Source organism: Lissotriton vulgaris, chromosome 5 (genome assembly GCF_964263255.1).
Source record: "Lissotriton vulgaris chromosome 5, aLisVul1.2, whole genome shotgun sequence".
Taxonomy (NCBI): domain Eukaryota; kingdom Metazoa; phylum Chordata; class Amphibia; order Caudata; family Salamandridae; genus Lissotriton; species Lissotriton vulgaris.
Genome location: NC_141693.1, coordinates 1,886,491,574 through 1,886,509,352, shown reverse-complemented (window position 1 = coordinate 1,886,509,352; position 17,779 = coordinate 1,886,491,574). Strand labels below are relative to the sequence as shown.

General features: G+C 46.9%; 1 protein-coding gene across 1 annotated transcript in view; it reads right to left on the bottom strand.

Moving 5' to 3' along the window:
- LOC147717628 (E3 ubiquitin-protein ligase TRIM39-like) overlaps positions 1 to 17,779 on the bottom strand; it is a 402,340-nt gene that overhangs the window by 307,159 nt on the left and 77,402 nt on the right. The window contains exon 3 of the mRNA XM_086924422.1: positions 15,099 to 15,329. Coding sequence (XP_086780548.1) covers positions 15,099 to 15,329 — 231 coding nt within the window. The remainder of the gene's footprint in view (positions 1 to 15,098; positions 15,330 to 17,779) is intronic.

Sequence of the window (17,779 nt, the reverse complement as noted above, 5' to 3'; positions counted from 1 at the left end):
GAAACCAGTGCCAGTGGTGAGGCACTCACACCTCTCCACCAGATGACAAAAAGAGTGCTGAGAGTTGCAGGCATCACGCAAGCAATGCAGAAAATGTGGAGGAAAATATTACAACCCATTGCCACCACACAGCCAAGACCGCCAGGCCGAGACTACGAAAGGAGAGTCAGAGCCACGTGTAGACGTCGGAAAGGAGAGCACAGCACCAAGCAGGTGAGAAACAGCACAGGAACAGAATGTGCAGCAAGTGCACCCAGTGAAGAAAACGAAGAGCGCAAATTGGAAGCGCGCCAAGCAGAGGCAACCAGAAAGAGGTCGAAGAAGTGGCCAGTTAGACCACCAAAAGCACGGACGCCCGAAGAGGGCAGAATCGAAGAAGACCCCAAAGAGGGCAGAATCGAAGAAGACCCCAGAGAGGGCAGAATTGAAGAAGACCCCAAAAAAGGCAGAAGAGCAAGACCTTCTCAGAGAGATGGTGCCAACAAAAGTTCCCAAGAGGAAGTACAAGTCCTACTGACAGGACAGACCTGGAACAGGTCCACAGGAAAGGTGAGACCGTCTGGACGACGACGCAGCCAGTGAGGTGTCCATGTGACGTCAACATGAGACGTGTGGCAGGATGTCACCTCCAAGTGAGATCCTGATCGAATGGAGGAAAAAAGAGTGGCATAACGCCACTCCACAAAGGGAGAAGGAACAGCGACTCAGCGCCACAGGGCAGATAACCATCAAAGGCGTGCAGGAGAAAAGGAACAGAGTTACAGGGCAGAGGGTTCATATCACCACAATATGAGCGCACCCCAAGACACCAGACAGCCACCCGCCAGACTGACGTCCCGGGAGACAAACCACGGAGAAGAACCAAACGCAAGCCGCAACCAGCGCAAAGCGAATATCTCTCCAATGCTTGCCCGCGCGACTAGTCAGTCCCAAGCATTGGCAGTCAGATGACATCCCTGCATCTCACCGCAGATGCCACGGGTGACGGACAACCTCAGCAAGATAAAGGCAAACTGCGAAGCCCTTCCAGTCCTTGCTCCACAAGATCAGTTCGCCGCCTGCTGCCCAACCTGCGGCCCAACTGAAGAGCAATCACCGGAGTTCCACGAGGCGAGCCACCCAGGACCAGTCTGTGTGCCACTGTCAAGACGCAGCATACAGAAGTAGAGCACACTCACGGTCCACACGGTTCCATGGCAGCCCAGCGGGAAGACTCTCCAGGAGACTCCAATGGGAGAAGAGTCTGAGTGAGAGAGGCAAACCGGAAGTAGCTCGGCAGTCAGAAGCAAGGAAGACCATCAACCACGCCGCCTCCAGGCAAAGGATTCACATACAGAGATCTTCCAGAGTGGACCTCACCGCAGCTCTCAATACACTGATGCTGGACTTTCATACATGGATTTCGACACTGCTCGACCAGGTCGGCCAAAAACAATTTGCCAAGGCCATCAAAAACATCATGACCATGCCGTCCAAGGCTCCAGCACTGCCTGGCTGATGGCTTGAAGAAACTGATTTAGTACTATCCATTGTTGGTTTATTTTTCTTTCAGGTTGGACTTTTATTCTTTCTTTTCATTAAAGGTGGGGGGGGGATGTAGTGTCTAGCTAGGCAGGCTCTAGTGTTCCACCAGTGGTGTAATACACACTTTACACCCACCCACCACAGGCGACACCAGTCAGGTGACCATGCCAATAAAAAGAGGCCAGGCGCTTGTGCCCCAGGCAGTGATTACACCACACTGCAGAGTGTTTGTGTCCGTCCTTCATCACAATGTGGGCTTGAGGCCAAACATTACAATGTGTAACCCCTTTCTCCTATATGCTGTGTGCCGGACATCTACCAATTTCAAGTCATCAAGGTCCATGGTTATGTAAATGGGGAGTTTAATGTCTGTCAGGATTAGTGTGATTTATCTATACTAGGTTCAACAGCTGTATCACGACCGACTCCAACAACACCTTCGCCGCCGCCGAACACCTCCACTTTCAGGTCCACACCGACCCAAAGACGACCCTCAGAGGCACCCTCATCTACAGACCCCCAGGACCACGCACACAATTCAGCGAAGACATAACGGACTTCATCAGCCCACACGCCCTTCCCTCCGCCGACTACATCCTCCAAGGGGACCTCAACTTCCACCTGGAGAACAACAAGGACCGCAACACCGCCGCCCTGCTGGACAACCTCGCAAACCTCGGACTCAAGCAACTGGTCAACACCCCCACCCACTAACCCGGCCACACGCTTGACCCCGTCTTCTCATCCAGCAAGCACATCGCCTTCAGCCACTCCACCGGAATTCACTGGACCGACCACAGCTGCGTCCACTTCAGCTTCAGAAAAACCACAACCCACCACCAGCCGCAACAGGTTCCTCACAGAAGCTGGAGCAAAATCACCGCCGACCAGCTCACCACCTCCCTCAGCCAGAACCCACCCGCCAGCACACCGGACCCCAACGAAGCAGCCCGCAACTTCACGCAGTGGCTGACAGCCTGCGCCGACGACCTCGCACCACTGAAGAACCCTCCCAGCAAACCCAGAAGCAAGAAGGCCCCCTGGTTCACCGACGAACTCAAGGACTCCAAAAAGACCAGCCGCACCCTCGAGCAAGCCTGGCTCCTCGACCGGACCACTGACAACATGGCCGCCCTCAAACACGCGGCCCGCAAGCACCACCAGCTCATCCGCACCACCAAGAAGAAGTCACTGAAGGATCGACTGGACAACAACGCCCACGACAGCAAGGAACTCTTCAGCATCGTCAAGGAGTTCTCCAACCCCAGCACCGGCAACAACGACATCACCCCTTCACAAGATCTCTGCGACTCCCTCGCCTCGTTCTTCCACCGCAAGATTGCTGACATCCACAACAGCTTCGGCACACCATCCCCGCACCCAACCGCCGAACAAGCGCACCCCACCACGACCCTCCGCACCTGGACCACAGTGACCACCGAAGACACAGCCCGCACAATGAACACCATCCACTCCGGATCTCCGACTGACCCCTGCCCCCACCACGTCTCCAACAAGGCCGACACTACCATCGCACCCCAGCTCCGAGACGTCATCAACACCTCCTTCGACACCGCCACCTTCCCGGAGAGTTGGAAGCATGCCGAGCTCAGCGCCCTACTGAAGAAACCAACAGCGGACCCCACCGACCTCAAAAACTTCCGCCCCATCTCGCTCCTCCCGTTTCCTGACAAAGTCATCGAGAAGATCGCCAACAGACAGCTGGCCGCCTTCCTAGAGACTAATGGATCCCTTGACCCCTCGCAGTCCGGTTTCAGAGCCAACCACAGCACCATGACCGCCCTGATCGCAGCCACAGACGACATCCGAGCCCTTCTCAACAACGGGGAAACAGCGGCCCTCATCATCCTGGACCTCTCTGCAGCGTTCGACACTGTCTGCCACCGCACCCTAGTCCAACGCCTCAGCAACACCGGCATCCAAGAGAAGGCATTGAAGTGGATCATCTCGTTCCTCGCGGGAAGAACACAGAGTCCGCCTCCCCCCGTTTCGCTCCGAGGCCACCAAAGTCATCTGCGGCTTCCCGCAAGGATCATCACTCAGCCCCACCCTCTTCAACGTCTACATGAGATCTCTCGCAGCCATCGCACGCCAACACAACCTCAACATCATCTCTTACGCCGACGACACCGAGCTGATCCTCTCCCTCACCAGAGACCCCGACACCGCCAGAACCAGCCTCCACGAAGGCATGAAAGACGTCGCCGAGTGGATGAAGAACAGCCGCTTGAAACTGAACTCAGACAAGACGGAAGTCCTCATCCTTAGACCATCACCCTCCGACTGGGACGACTCCTGGTGGCCCCCAGCCCTGGGCACCGCCCCCAAGCCGACAGACCACGCACGCAACCTGGGCTTCATCCTGGACTCCTCCCTCTCGATGACCAGACAAGTCAACGCCGTCTCCTCCTCATGCTTTCACACCCTCCGCATGCTCCGCAAGATCTTCCGATGGATTCCGATCGAAACCAGGAAGACTGTTACGCAGGCCCTCGTCACCAGCCGGCTGGACTACGGAAACACCCTCTACGCCGGAACCACAGCTAAGCTACAGAAAAGACTAAAGCGCATCCAGAACGCCTCCGCCCGACTCATCCTGGACATCCCTCGATGCAGCCACATCTCCGGCTACCTGAGAACCCACGCACACAAATCTCTCCACAACTTGGGCCCCAAGTACCTCAACGACCGCCTGATCTTCCACACGCCCACCCGCCAGCTACGGTCCGCCAGCCTCGCCCTCGCCGCAGTACCACGTATCCGCAGAGCCACCGCCGGAGGCAGATCCTTCTCCTACCTGGCGGCCAAGACATGGAACTCCCTCCCCATCCACCATCGGCTGACCCAGGACCACCTCGCCTTCAGGAGACAACTCAAGACCTGGCTGTTCGAGCAGTAGCGGCCCCTTTCCCCCAAGCGCCTTGAGACCCTTCCGGGTGAGTAGCGCGGTATACAAGTGTTGTGATTGATTGATTGATTGATTGTATTAAAGTCACTCCTAAAAATCAAGTTGTCCAATTAATACTGGGGTAAATAAGAGAAGAGCAAAGAACAGAACTGCTCTTGACCTTGCTTTGGGTCACAAACCAACACCATTGTCTCAGATTTGTCCATATTTATCCAATTAATCAGTATTATTCTCACCTCGGTATCTCTATGTATTGAGTCTACATGAAAAGTTGTCACAGACCCTATTAGAACCGTGACACCCTTAGTCTTGGTCAATGCATTACAATGGAACTTCTTCGGGTGTATATCGTGACTGACATCTCATGGTACTAATGAGTAAGAGGTGCCTCTCTTCTAATAGCACTAGGCTGCCTTTTTCATTTGGAGCCAATGGAGCAGCAGCTTCCTCTAATTATGAATTAAGACCCTGTACCTTAATAGTCAAAATATTCAGGGTTGATCCCTTGTCCTGCATCGCAGGTGTAAAATGAGGCCTACAGACCCAACAACATCCATCCACAGCGTAGTCCTGAGGCTGCTCAATAGACCCTCCACCTTCTCTGCACTGATCTGGTCAACGATCTTTTCCTGGCCACAGTAGGAGACAAACATAAAAACAATAACAGAACTGTGCTATAAAACTCAAACTAATGGAGAGCCTTCAGAACGTGTTTCTTCTGTCAGACTACACAGAGCATCGGTGTGTGTCAGGGAGGCTCTTCCCTCATTACACACTGCAGACATCTTCTAAACCTCATCAGTAGGGCCAGCTTCTCAGAAGCCAGGGGGCGGTTACTCCCCTCCCCGCCCTGCCTTAACGAACAAAAATGAATGTGAAATTAGCACACAATAAGCTACATTTAGAAGAGCCTTTCTACAATACATTAGTTTTGAAGGAGACTAATAGCATTCAACAACTACTCCAAGTAACCTACCATTCTAAGGTACTGTGTTACAGTAGGCAGAAGATGGCAAAAAGACCCACTGGGTTTGAGTCCAGAGGCACCTTTGAAGGACAACTCCACATAGGTCATGAGTATTTATCTACACAACAGCTCCCATTTCAAGGACCCCATGATTGAGGATTATCAACCAAGCACAATTGTCTTTCTCAGAGGTCCCCGTGTTCTACTCGTTGTGTAGCTTTCTTTCTTTGGTGTTGCCTTATGTTGGTCGCTGTTGATCCAGCTGCTCTTCCCTTAAGTGTGGTTTATCTTTTAGCTGGAACAGGGAAAATAGCTTATTGTCTAGTAGAAATCAAGGCTTGTTTATCTTTATTTCGGAATGGAAGATGCATGGGGAAGCCCCACTGATATGGGATTTTGTGAGCGTGTAAATATTCTGCCGCTATTTTTAAGGCCTTCATCTTAGCAAGGGTTATAGCTGAGATATCTTGGAAAAAAAAGTCAAGGTAGATCCTCGGAACACATTGGGTTTGGACTGTCTAGCTGCTTTTAGTATTTCCTCCTTCTGTATAAAGTGTTGTACTCTAGTCAGAACATGAGACGTTTATCTTTTCTGGGTCTGATGTGAGCTGAATACTTTGCGATTAAGGTCAAGTTCAACTAAGATATCTTCTCAGCCCTGCAGGAGTGGTTTAAACAAATCTTTAACATATTGAGGTAAGTGTTGGTTAGAGACTCAGTCCAGAATTCCTCGGATCCACACTTTGTTTTGCCCAGAACGGTTTTAACCATCTTCAGCTGTGTTGATTAGCCATTGCCATCTTTTTTCCAGTTCCTCAAGGCTCATACTCAATGTATACCTTTTGTGTGCTTCTTAAGTTGTCGCTACTTCTAGATGGTCCACCCCAGTCTCAGCAAGTGACTTCCAAAAGTTCTGTCACAATTGGCCCATTTCCTTTTTAGGTCAAGCCTGAGCAGCGCATGCGCTGCCGCTAGGCATGCAGTATAAGAGTATGGTCTTTTTTGAGCCCCGCCCACTCACCAACCGTATTTCTAATCGGCTTGTGTCATTGTCTTTCTTAAACGCTGGCTTCCTAGTCATTATTAGGCTTGTTAGTCCCTCCTTGGTACCGTCTTGTCTGCATTTCTTACTTCCCATAACAACTGGACCTTTTACTGGTCTTGTTACACGGTATGCTTTATCTTGTCGGTGAGCACTATTTTGTTTAATGATTTGCCCCTATTCCACCTATTACGTCGCAGCACGCCACCCGTTTTTTTTTTTATTACTAATGGCAGTCCGCTTTCAGAATAGCGGCCACGCGTACTTTTTTTTGTTTGTTTACATGCGCCCATGCAGTGCTTTCCCATTCATGGAGGCCGCGCCCCTTTCTTTAGACAAGCCGCGTCTAAAGAAAAGTGTGCAACCGCTATTTAAGTGAAAGCGCGGCATGGGCGCTTTTACAAACAAACTATCTGTTTGTCAACTTGACAAACAGATGCTTTTTTTTGTCAAAGCGTCCCATGTCACAGTTTCACTTTAATGTCGGCCACGCCCCTTTCTTTAGACGAGGCTTGTCTGTAGAAAGGGGCGCAGCCTCCATGAATGTGAAAGCGCCGCATGGCCGATAGTAAACAAATATTTGCAATGAAATAGGTCTCGCATTTGAGAGAGTTTAAGATATTGCATTGTCAATAGCTCAAACTCTGAAATGCAAAACCTATTGCATTGCAAGTGCTTGTTGAACTCTGGCAGCATCAATGGAATATTGGCTCTCGTAGCCATAGAACCAATGTCCCCATATTCACTGGCCAGAAGATTGACCGGTTTCATTACACCCATCTTATCAATGGCGGAAGTCATCTTTTGCTGCAGCGTCTGAGCGTTTAGAAGTCCCCAATTAGATTGGCCCCTCTGAACTCTTGTGCTGGCTTTTGCCTTTAGGCAGTGTACATAACTATCGGGCTAATAGGCGTCTGGGCTCGTGTAATCTCAGGTGCACTACGATGCCACCACCAAATAGCGGGCTGATCAATCATAGCTGATGTAAGCCGTCCCCCACTCTCCAGCACTCTCAACAGGCTCTCCCCACCAAGTCATCTAACCCAGAGCCAAGGTGTAAGAGCTGGCCCTCTCTGCAGGTTCAGCCTCAAACGTTTTGCCTTTTACCCTCCACTTTTTGCTGACATTTGTTTTTGTTCGCTTTAGGACTCTGCGCACTTTACCACCACTAACCAGTGCTGAAGTGCTTGTGCTCATTTTTGTAAACATGGTTTGAGTGCCATTTATGTAAATGGCCATTTTTAATGTATTATTCCCTTGTACAGCAGTATACCCATATACCCAGGGCCTCTAAATGAAATGCCTCCAGAGGGTCTGTGGCACTAATTGTGCCACCGACTTTAGTAGAACCTTAAAACATGTCCCAGGCCTGCCAAGGCAGACTTAATGCAGTCATACTGCCATGTCGTTTTTGCACTTAAATCCCCTTGCCAAGCCTTAAACTCCCCTATTATCACATTTAGGCTGCCCCTAATGTAGGTCCTAGGCAGCTCAGCGAGCAGGGTTCTGTGTATTGAAAATGTTGGACATGTACGTTTAAGTTTTACATGTCCTGGTAGTGAAAAACTCCCAAATGTGTTTTTCACTAATTTGAGGACTAAACCTCCCGTAGCACAACATTAGGGATTCCTTATTACATTGAAAAAGCTGTAATTCCTAACTGAGAGGTAGATATGTCATGCTTTGTTTCTATGGAATTGTAATGCTAAATCCTTCTTAATGGTAAAAAGTTTGACTTTTCCTTACAATTTTGAATTTGACATATTTTTTTAGAAAGTTGGCATTTATCCAACCTCTGCAATGTGTGCCTGCAGCCTGTCTTGGGTCACATGACTAAGTGTAGCTGACAGACTTTGTGAATTCTTCCCAGACAGGCATACAATAGAGAGATTTGGTGTGCCTGACGAGCAATCTGCTGGCAGTATGGGGGTGGTGGAGCTCTGCACAGCCCCACTTACACCTGAATAGCCTGTGCTCCGCCTTCACACAAAGTGCTCAATGACTGCCAGCCAGGGCATGGGAATCAGGAAATTCTAAGCACTTCAAAGAACCTTTCCAAAAACTTCCCCCACCTTCCAGAAGAAGGGCGCCAGAGTAATAGAAATATGACCTTCTGACCCACTCTGCAGTTCACTACTGGACCAGCAGAAGAGATATCAGAGTACTGCCTGCTGCTGTGACTTGCTGTGCACTCTGCCAGATTGCTGCTGTACTTGGAAGGACTGCTTTGCTGCCTGGACCCTGAATTGATACATCAGAGGCTAGTGCTGCTGTTGAGCCCTGCATCTACACCTGAACCACCGACTACCAGAAGTGACTCCAAGGGCTAGCATGCTGGCCTCCTGTTCAGAGCCACAGGGACATAAACAGGCTACAACCATCTTGAACCCTCACCGGGACTCAGCCTGAGTGAGCTCTGAACCCCCAAGAGGTGTCCCACTAGGCTGGATCATTGGTTGTGGTGCTGAAGGTGCCCAGATGGCTAATTTCCAAAACTGAGGCCTTAGACAACATTTAGCCAAAAAGTGCTCTGAGGAGCAAGAGGAGACTGGGACTAACCTGCTCGCCTTTCCACCCGAGGTGCATCTCCGATTCGATTGACTTTGTGACTTCTCCTGCTAGGTTCTCTGCAGGAGCAAATCAGTTTCAGAAGTCCTTCGCCAAAAGGGTATCTGACCTCGTAGAACTGTCTTCGGCTACATCCCTCTGCTTCGTCCCACTGGAGTTTTTTTACTTCCATTTCGGTGACTGAGTCCGAACACAGGTATCTTCACCGCAGCTTTGACCCAAGGTCATCTGACGACAAAACTCAGTTTTTGGACACCCCCTGCCACCTTGACTCACTTGACTTTATCTTCTCAGATATTTTTCTTCAGAAACTTTTCTAAGTCCGAAGGTAAGCGCTGAACGTGCCCAATCCACTTTTTAATGCGAACCGCATTCCATTGTGGTCGGCCTTAAATTTCGGCTTTGAGCTGGACTTGCAAGACTATGGGCCATATATTTCACGCCTTTTTCCCGTTTGTAAACGGGCAGATTCTCAGAATCGGCCCATTTGCAAATTGTATCATTTCGACAGGCCATGGCAAAATAGAGAATTGCTAAATTTGCGATTCTCTATTTTGCGAATGCAATTAAGGAATTGCGGACTGCGATTCCTTAAATGCAATTCTGGAAGCACCAGAAATGTGCTATTCAGCCTTGAGGAATTGCAAATTACCACCAACTTCAAGTTGGGGGTAATTTGCGATTTTCTTTAAAAAAGCACTTTTTGGACTTTTTAAAAAAGTGCAATATGTCGCACATACATGCCTTTATGGTAATCGCAAAATGAGAATTTCTTCCCATTCATTCATCTGGGTCTCCTAGTCCATACAAATGAATGGGAAGGTATACCTTAATTGCGAATCTCAATTTGCGATTCGCAAATAAGGAATATATAGGATTCGCAACATTTTTAGCAAATCCTACACACATTGCATTTTGCGATTCTCTAATTGCGATTCTCTAAAAATCATAATTTGAGAATCGCAAAACCTTTTTTTTATATACATATGACCCTATATGTCCGCGGATGGTGCTATGATCTTTTAGGCGCTAGTTTTCATTAAAACTTTTAAAATTCATAGGGGACCCTGTCGCAGCACTCTTCCTAGACGCTTAGAAGGCATTTGACAGGGTCTCCTGGGACTATCTCTGGCAGGTTATGAGGTGCTGTGGGATGGGGGAACCTTTTATAAAAGCTATACAGGTACTATACAATACCCAAACAGCAAGAATAAGAGTTAATGGAGGGCTTTCTGATACGGTAAGAATTGCTAGGGGGACCAGACAGGGATGTCCCTCCTCTCCCCTACTCTTTGCGCTATATCTCGAACCGCTACTGCGAAGGCTTGAAGCTAATCAAAAGGTATCACCAATGAGGATAAATAGTTGTACGGTGAAGACCTTAGCTTACGCAGACGATGTAGCAATTCTAACCCCCAATCCCACCTTAGCTATAAAAGAAGTGGAGATAGAGTCCCAGGTGTTTGGACAGATATCAGGGTATAGTCTGAATAGACTGAAAACGCAGATTATTAAAAATAGATACACAACATGTAATGATGACAGGGTGGTTAACTCAGCAGTATACTTAGGGGTGTTATTAACTGCGAACCTGGATAGATAGTAGAGCTGAATTTGGCCCCTCTGATTGACAAGGTTAAAAAAGATTTGGAGAGGATGAACAACCTACACCTTTCTCTTATGGGATGTACGAATGTGATTAAAATGCTAATTTTGCCCAAATTTTTATATTTCTTTCGCTCTATCCCTTTAGTTTTTGAGGTTAGGTGGTTTAATCTGTTAGAGAGAGTACTCAACAGATTTATTTGGGCACATGGGAAAACCAGACGGGTCTACAGGTACATGACTCTCCCAAGAGAAAGAGGGGGCTGGGGGGCCCCTGATTTCAGGTTGTACCAAATGGCTGCAGCATTACAGTACATGCAGGGGCTAATTGGGAGGTGGGGGACGCGACATTGGGGTTACGACCATGTCCACAGAAGTCTATTCTATAGTATTGGGGGCAGAGGCAGAAAATAACTTTTTGTATAGAGTCGAATTTGGATACCATAAAAGGACTAGATTCAAGACTGTAGTGGCAGCATGCAGGATTTGGAATGCATTTTAAAAAAAAATGGGATTGGGAAGATACAATAGATATGTAAGGCTTTACAAGAATAAATCCTTCCCTGCAGAAGTATTTGCTGATTCGATAATGTTGGGCTGGACTCAAAAAGGGATAGTACAGATTGGGGATCTAATGGATGCGGAGGGGATAGCTCAGTTTGCAGACCTTACCCTCAAGTATGGGATTGAGAGGAAGGACTTCTTCAAATACCTACGGGTTAGGAGCTTTCTTTGTCGCAAGCAAGGTGGCAGTGTGGGGTTCAATAGTAATGAAGTACTGGAGAAAATAAAAATAGGAGGGGACTGCACAATTAGATCTTTTTATGCAGGCTTAGCAAAAGTAAAGATGGATGACTTAGGGAAAGTTAGTGGCAAGTGGGTGGAAAAATTGGGTGGGGAGTCTGGAAGTTTTGAAGAATCCTTGGACATGGGATGTAATATTCTGTGTTCGGGTCCCCTGCAATCACAGCACTACAAGACTCTATTTTCATTGTATCATACCCCCGCTAGCATAGCTAAGTGGGGAGGCTCCACTGGCACCACCTGCCCACGTTGTAATGCAGGGGATGCAGATATTATTCATATGTTTGCTACCTGCCCTCAGCTCTATACTTTGATTAAAAATGTAGAAGGTTTCATTGGTAATACACTTGGCATACGAATAAAATTGACACCGATGATGATATTGTTTGGGAGAGATAATCAGGATGGATCTGACTATAAGGAATTTATGTTTATGGCTACCGCAGTTCTGAGACTGACAATAGCAAGAGTGTGGTTATATAAGATACCCCCGGGAATGCAAATATGGCTGGCAAATTTATTAGCTAGCTACAATCTTGAGAAAGCAATATATGCACGCAAGGGGAAAAGGGGAAGAAGGCTTGGGTTGAAAATCTGGGAACCAATAGCCAAATGGAAAGAAAGAATGGCATTACAAGATAATGTAATATAATAGGAAATATAGATTTTCACTATGCTTTATGGTATGCTTATATTGTTTAAATTTCAAACAAGAGAAATATAAAATCATGGATGTGAAAAAACTGGAAGGAAAAATGTTAAAATGTAAAATGTAAATTGTAGAATGTACAAATGTATGATGTGTAAATACAATGTGTATATTAAGAAAAAGTTGGGGGGGGGAAATAAAATATATTTAAACAAAAAAAAACTTTTAAAATTCATAACTACGGTTCTACGGTGTCGAATAATTTATTAAAATGTACTCTATTTTTCTGAATTGATTTGGGATTTTTCTTGTGTTGTGTATTACTGTTTGTGTGCAGCATAAATACTTTACACATTGCTTCTAAGTTAAACCAGACTGTTTTTTGTGCTGCGCTGACCAAGGGATAACAGGTTAATTTAGTGACTGTTTACCGTGCAAGGGATTGTGGCTGTTGCTTGACCAGGGTTCACACCCCAATCAAACAACAACCTAATTCCTCACATGGGATCATCCATGGTCGCATTATTTAACAAACCCAGTCCAGATCAGAATCCCTACAGGGGGGCATCCCATTGCACACAATTGAACCTTCCGCCTCCTCCAGCCAAATCTCGGGGCTTCTCTTCTTTATTTTGAGGTCTACTCTAGACCCACCCAAGGTTGTGGGATTGTAATCTCTGCTCCAACAGCTTTGTGGATAATAACCGCTCTTCTGGCTGCAGTTCCGGGGGCCCAAATCTGGCATACCTCGGGTCCTGCATAGTGGGTTGTGCATGGCTAAAAGTTCCTGCCTGCATTGGAAGCCGTCTTCATTCTACCGGCAGTCATCTTGTCCAGCGTATCTTGGAATCAGGGTAGGCCACTTTGTGGATCTTTGTAGCTGCCTTTCGATACTCAAAAGTGGTTTCCAGTGGCACCTGCTGATGCAAAATCGCTTCCACTGCCTCAGCTCTAAATTCAAGGATTTCCAGTTCCCATCTGGTCCAGTACGGGCCTCAGATAGCCTTCCAGCACTCTGAGTTCAGCGAGGACTCTTCTACATGGGTCCTCCTCATAGCCACACACCCCTGAGTCGACTTCTAACCAACATATTTAAAATATATTTGGTAGTGGATTCAGAGTGGTGTTGAATCATACATGGCTCCATTTAGACCCAGTTTACAAGGTTGATACTTTCTGACAATAAGAAAGGTTTGGTGCTCTTATTGTTTTATAGAATTACTAGCAGCCCGGCCCGACGTTGTCCGGGTATGAATTGCTGCCGGCCAATAATATATTGTTTTGTAGGATTTCGTTTTGATAGCATTTCTTATGTGTGACAGGCCTGTGAAATGCTCTGATTCACAGTGCACTGCTGATGCACTTAAGAGCGTGCGTTCAGTAGTGTGTGAACTCGAGTTTCCCTACTTTATTTTTCCTTGCAATATTATATGGCGCGAACTCGACAACATGGCATGAGCACAATTTACATTACAGAAGAACACATTCATTTGTGGTAGGCACAGGGAGACAAAGCGATTTGCCTGAAATCACAGGATGTTGAGCTGATGCAGAGATTCGAACGTAGCTCCCCAGCTCTAAAGTTCGCCATTCTAGAACTTGTGGCGGGAGGTGTATCTAAAAGTGTATGTCGGTGCTGGCCATCAATGAGAGAGACCTGTGCATTTTTCAAATGGGTGGTGAAAAAATATGAGTATGTTGCTGGAGATGTGGGCTGCCGTGCCACCAATGTACTTACCGGGGGAGGGTAAACACCCATTATTCCGCAACTTTGTTTCCGCAGACCATCACTCCGCATACTTTCATTACGAAAGTACCACAACTCCGCAATGCCATTATAACGCATGGCATTACATTTTATTTGCTTTTACCACGCATACATTTACAACGAAATTCGTTGTAAATGCATGAATGGTAAAAGCATGTTTTTTTTAAATGTTTGGATAAGGTAAGTATGGGTATAGGGGTATATGTTTTGGGGTACTGAGGTATACGTTTTGGGGTGTTTGGGTATTTTAAGGGTTCAGATATAGTTTTGGGTTATAGGGTACAGGGGTAGTTTTAGGGTTTAGGGATTGGTATCGGGTTTGGGGTACAGGGGTATTTATGCGGTCAGGGCTAGATTTGGGTTTTAGGGTTCAGGGGTATTTTTAGGATTCAGGGCTAGGTTTGGGTTTTGGGGTACAGGGGTATTTTAGGGTTCAGGGGTAGGTTTGGGTTTTGGGGGTACAGGGTTATTTTTAGGGTTCAGGGCTAGGTTTGGTTTTGGGGTACAGGGGTATTTTTAGGGTTCAGGGCTAGGTTTGGGTTTTGGGGTACTGGGGTATTTTAAGGGTTCAGGGCTAGGTTTGGGTTTTGGGGTACATGGGTATTTTAGGGTTCAGGGGTAGGTTTGGGTTTTGGGGTACAGTCGTATTTTTAGGGTTCAGGGCTAGGTTTGGGTTTTGGGGTACAGGGGTATTTTTAGGGTTCAGGGGTAGGTTTTGGTTTTGAGGTACAGGGGTATTTATAGGGTTCAGGGCTAGGTTTGGGTTTTGAGGTACAGGGGTATTTTTAGGGTTTAGGGATAGGTTTGGGTTTTGGGGTACAGGGTATATTTATAGGGTTAAGATGGGTTAGTGTTTAAGGGTGTTGGGGTTTTTAAGGAGTAAGGGTGGGTTATGATTATGGGGTGCAGGGGTATTTAAAGGGAGCAGGGTGGGATTAGCACACGATATGAGACATGGCATGAAGGGCGGAAGGTACCACAGGCCCCCATCGTTTGTCACGCCCCCCAGCACACGCCCACAGCACATCGCAGACACGCACCCAAGGGACTACTTTGCTGGCACGGTTCTTTTACCTTTTAAATGTATATGGTGGGCGTCTGCATAGCCTATGTCCTTCTGCTGCAACTGCCCTTTCCAACGCTGTATTGGGTGTTGTGATTGGTGCTGTGGTTCCTGAGATTACCCGCCTCAAAGGTTTGGGCCCTCTCTTTATTATATTAGTATGGATAACATTTTCTTACCTTTAATAACTCCACATCTTTCTGCTGACACTTTAAGTCGATCTCTGCGATCAGGCTCCTGAGGACAGATTGCTGTTCTTTATATTTGGTCGCGTTCTCCTTGATGTTCTGCAGGCTCTTCTTTTCTTCCTTCTCTAGGCTGCTGAGGTAACAAGATTTTTCCTTCTCCAAAAGCTTCTGGAGCTTCTCAAACTCATTATGGATTCGCTCTCTCTGGCTCTTGTACTGCGACTGCAAGATAAAAATAAAGCCCATACTCAAATTGCTGGCACTTCAGAAATATTATAAATGGACTCTGGGGCAGACCCATTATGGCTTTCTTATTATTCACCAGGTGATTAAAGGCTATCATATATGTCATACCAGAGAAAGGGGGGTCCATCTACAGAACAGAAAGCAGACCAGGCATTTTGTTTCCCCAACAGGGTCCATCAACAAGCGGGATCAGGAAGGGCTTTTGTTCTGGTCCAGCATACTCTCCCAAAGCAATCATAAAACAAAGGGGTATGCAGTTCTAGGTAGGTCACCCAAAGGGTGTGTACAGAGAGATAAGGGGGTAACAATTCAACTTAGGGGAAAAGTGTCCTCCAAAGAAAGTGAAATAAGAAGACGGGGGAATTCCTCCTTTTGGAACTAAGGCCCTCACACACCCAGCCAGCTAGGTGTCATGCTTCATCATCGGGACTGCTCCTCTTCGGGTCGGCGGTGCAATACCCGACAGGCACCCAATGACGGGGCTCTTTGGCGGAGATCTTTTGTTCCTTGCCGTTTGGTGAGGTGTGGGTGAGGGGCCTTGGTAAGTGTAGATGTTGTATAGTGAAGGTACGATATAAAACCGGTCCGGTAGTCCAAAAATGTACCTTAATAGAATGGCTCCTACCTGATTAAAATAGAACTTGAGTGACAACTATCTTAAATTTATTAGTTCAAGGTTGTAGTGCTCTACTCTATAATGGTCAACATGTTTCTTGCCATAATGTCTGAGAGGTCAGATGGCAATTCATCAGGTGCAATGTGTAAACTATCTACACTTCGTGGTAGTGATAATTATCTACCTACCACGTATGTTATAGGATAAATACCCAAACAAAGATGAGGGTAATTAAGAAAAAGGAGGGAAAAAGGCACCACGATCAATACTACATGATTGTTGTGCATCCTTAATTATGCCATGACTCTCTGTACAACTAGAACGTGACCCATTGTGCTTGCACTGGTGACTCAAAATAACATTGTCTGATGTGTTGTGACAGGCAGCACAATTGGTGAAATATAACATTTGTTAGGAAAAATATTATACCATGTGAAGAGGATAAACACAATAAAGAAAATTAACAGTACATACATCTCAGCTCTCATTGGTATGACAGGGTGGTAGACTCACCCTGTAGAACCTCTGTTCATGCCTCAACAGTACCAGCGGGGCTGTGGCACTTCGAGGATAATTATCCTGAATGAAAGACAAGGGTATTGTGGGTTACCGAAACCGGTTGGTGAAGGTTTTACCGCCTTAAATTAACCGCTGGAACTCAGAAGGGCTCTGGAAAAAACAGAAGCCCCTAACAAACGCCGCTTAGCAATAGCCTTGGTGCAACCCAGTTGTAAAGGGCGCGACTGGCGGAAGAAACCAAGGGTGGCAGCCTCCACCCACTCGCAATCCAGACAGCGGTGTGGATGGCAATGGACGGTGCACACAGCAGTGGGCTCCTGGGAATGCCCTGGCACATATATATATTTTTCTTTTTACAAAGTAAGCTCTGATAGAAATCACTGAAGGGTAAGTCTACTACCAAACTGGAGAAGATTAGTATGCAGAAACTATGTTGTTTTTCATTTATAACCATCTATATATCAATGAGAATGGACTGATTAAAATATTTTAGCATAAACTAGACTACAGTTCACCGTTTCGTGCACACTCTTATTTCAATGGTGGCACCTTGAATGGAGTGAGTTGCTTCTAGGTGGCTTCTGCAAAGGTGCTATTTGTATCTGGACCAGCAGCACAAAGGGAACAGGGGTGTGCTGGTCCAATGGCTGGGCACAGGTCAATCCCCGGAGTCCACTCCTAACTGCACCAGACAAACCACACTATGCACAGTGAGGGTGATAACCTCCGAGGTGCATGTAGGCTGGTGGGGGTTGCAAGAAGGCAATATCAAGGTAATTTAAGGTTAAAGCTAAACCTCCACCCCTCGAAGAGCAAGTGGCTAAGAACAGAGTTAGAACCATATATTACCTACCCCCTACAGCGAGGCCTTAGACAGGGCGGTTGAAGCAGGATTGGGTCTGTTACTCGGGCTAAGGACTGAATCATGTTGTCACCACAAGCAGATGATCACAGTGTGGTACATATTTCATCTCCGTTCAGTACAGTTATATGCTTGTTCCAACTACAAGGCTATGAGCACCTATGTGACTGATAAAAGGTGAATGCTTCAACCACATGAATCCTGAGTATTAGGCACTGCGGACGTAGAATGATTAACAGTTTAAAGCAGAATACTGCACATAATGCCCAATCTGTGAAAACAACATTTCACTATTGTGTGCATGATAACAAATGTGAGCGGGTGTTCGATGAATCAGGAATACCTAAAAAGGTACGCAAGATAATTCACTTTTTTTTCACTGAAAGAACACGGGATGTGAAAATATGTCCAGATTGCAAGCTTTTAAAA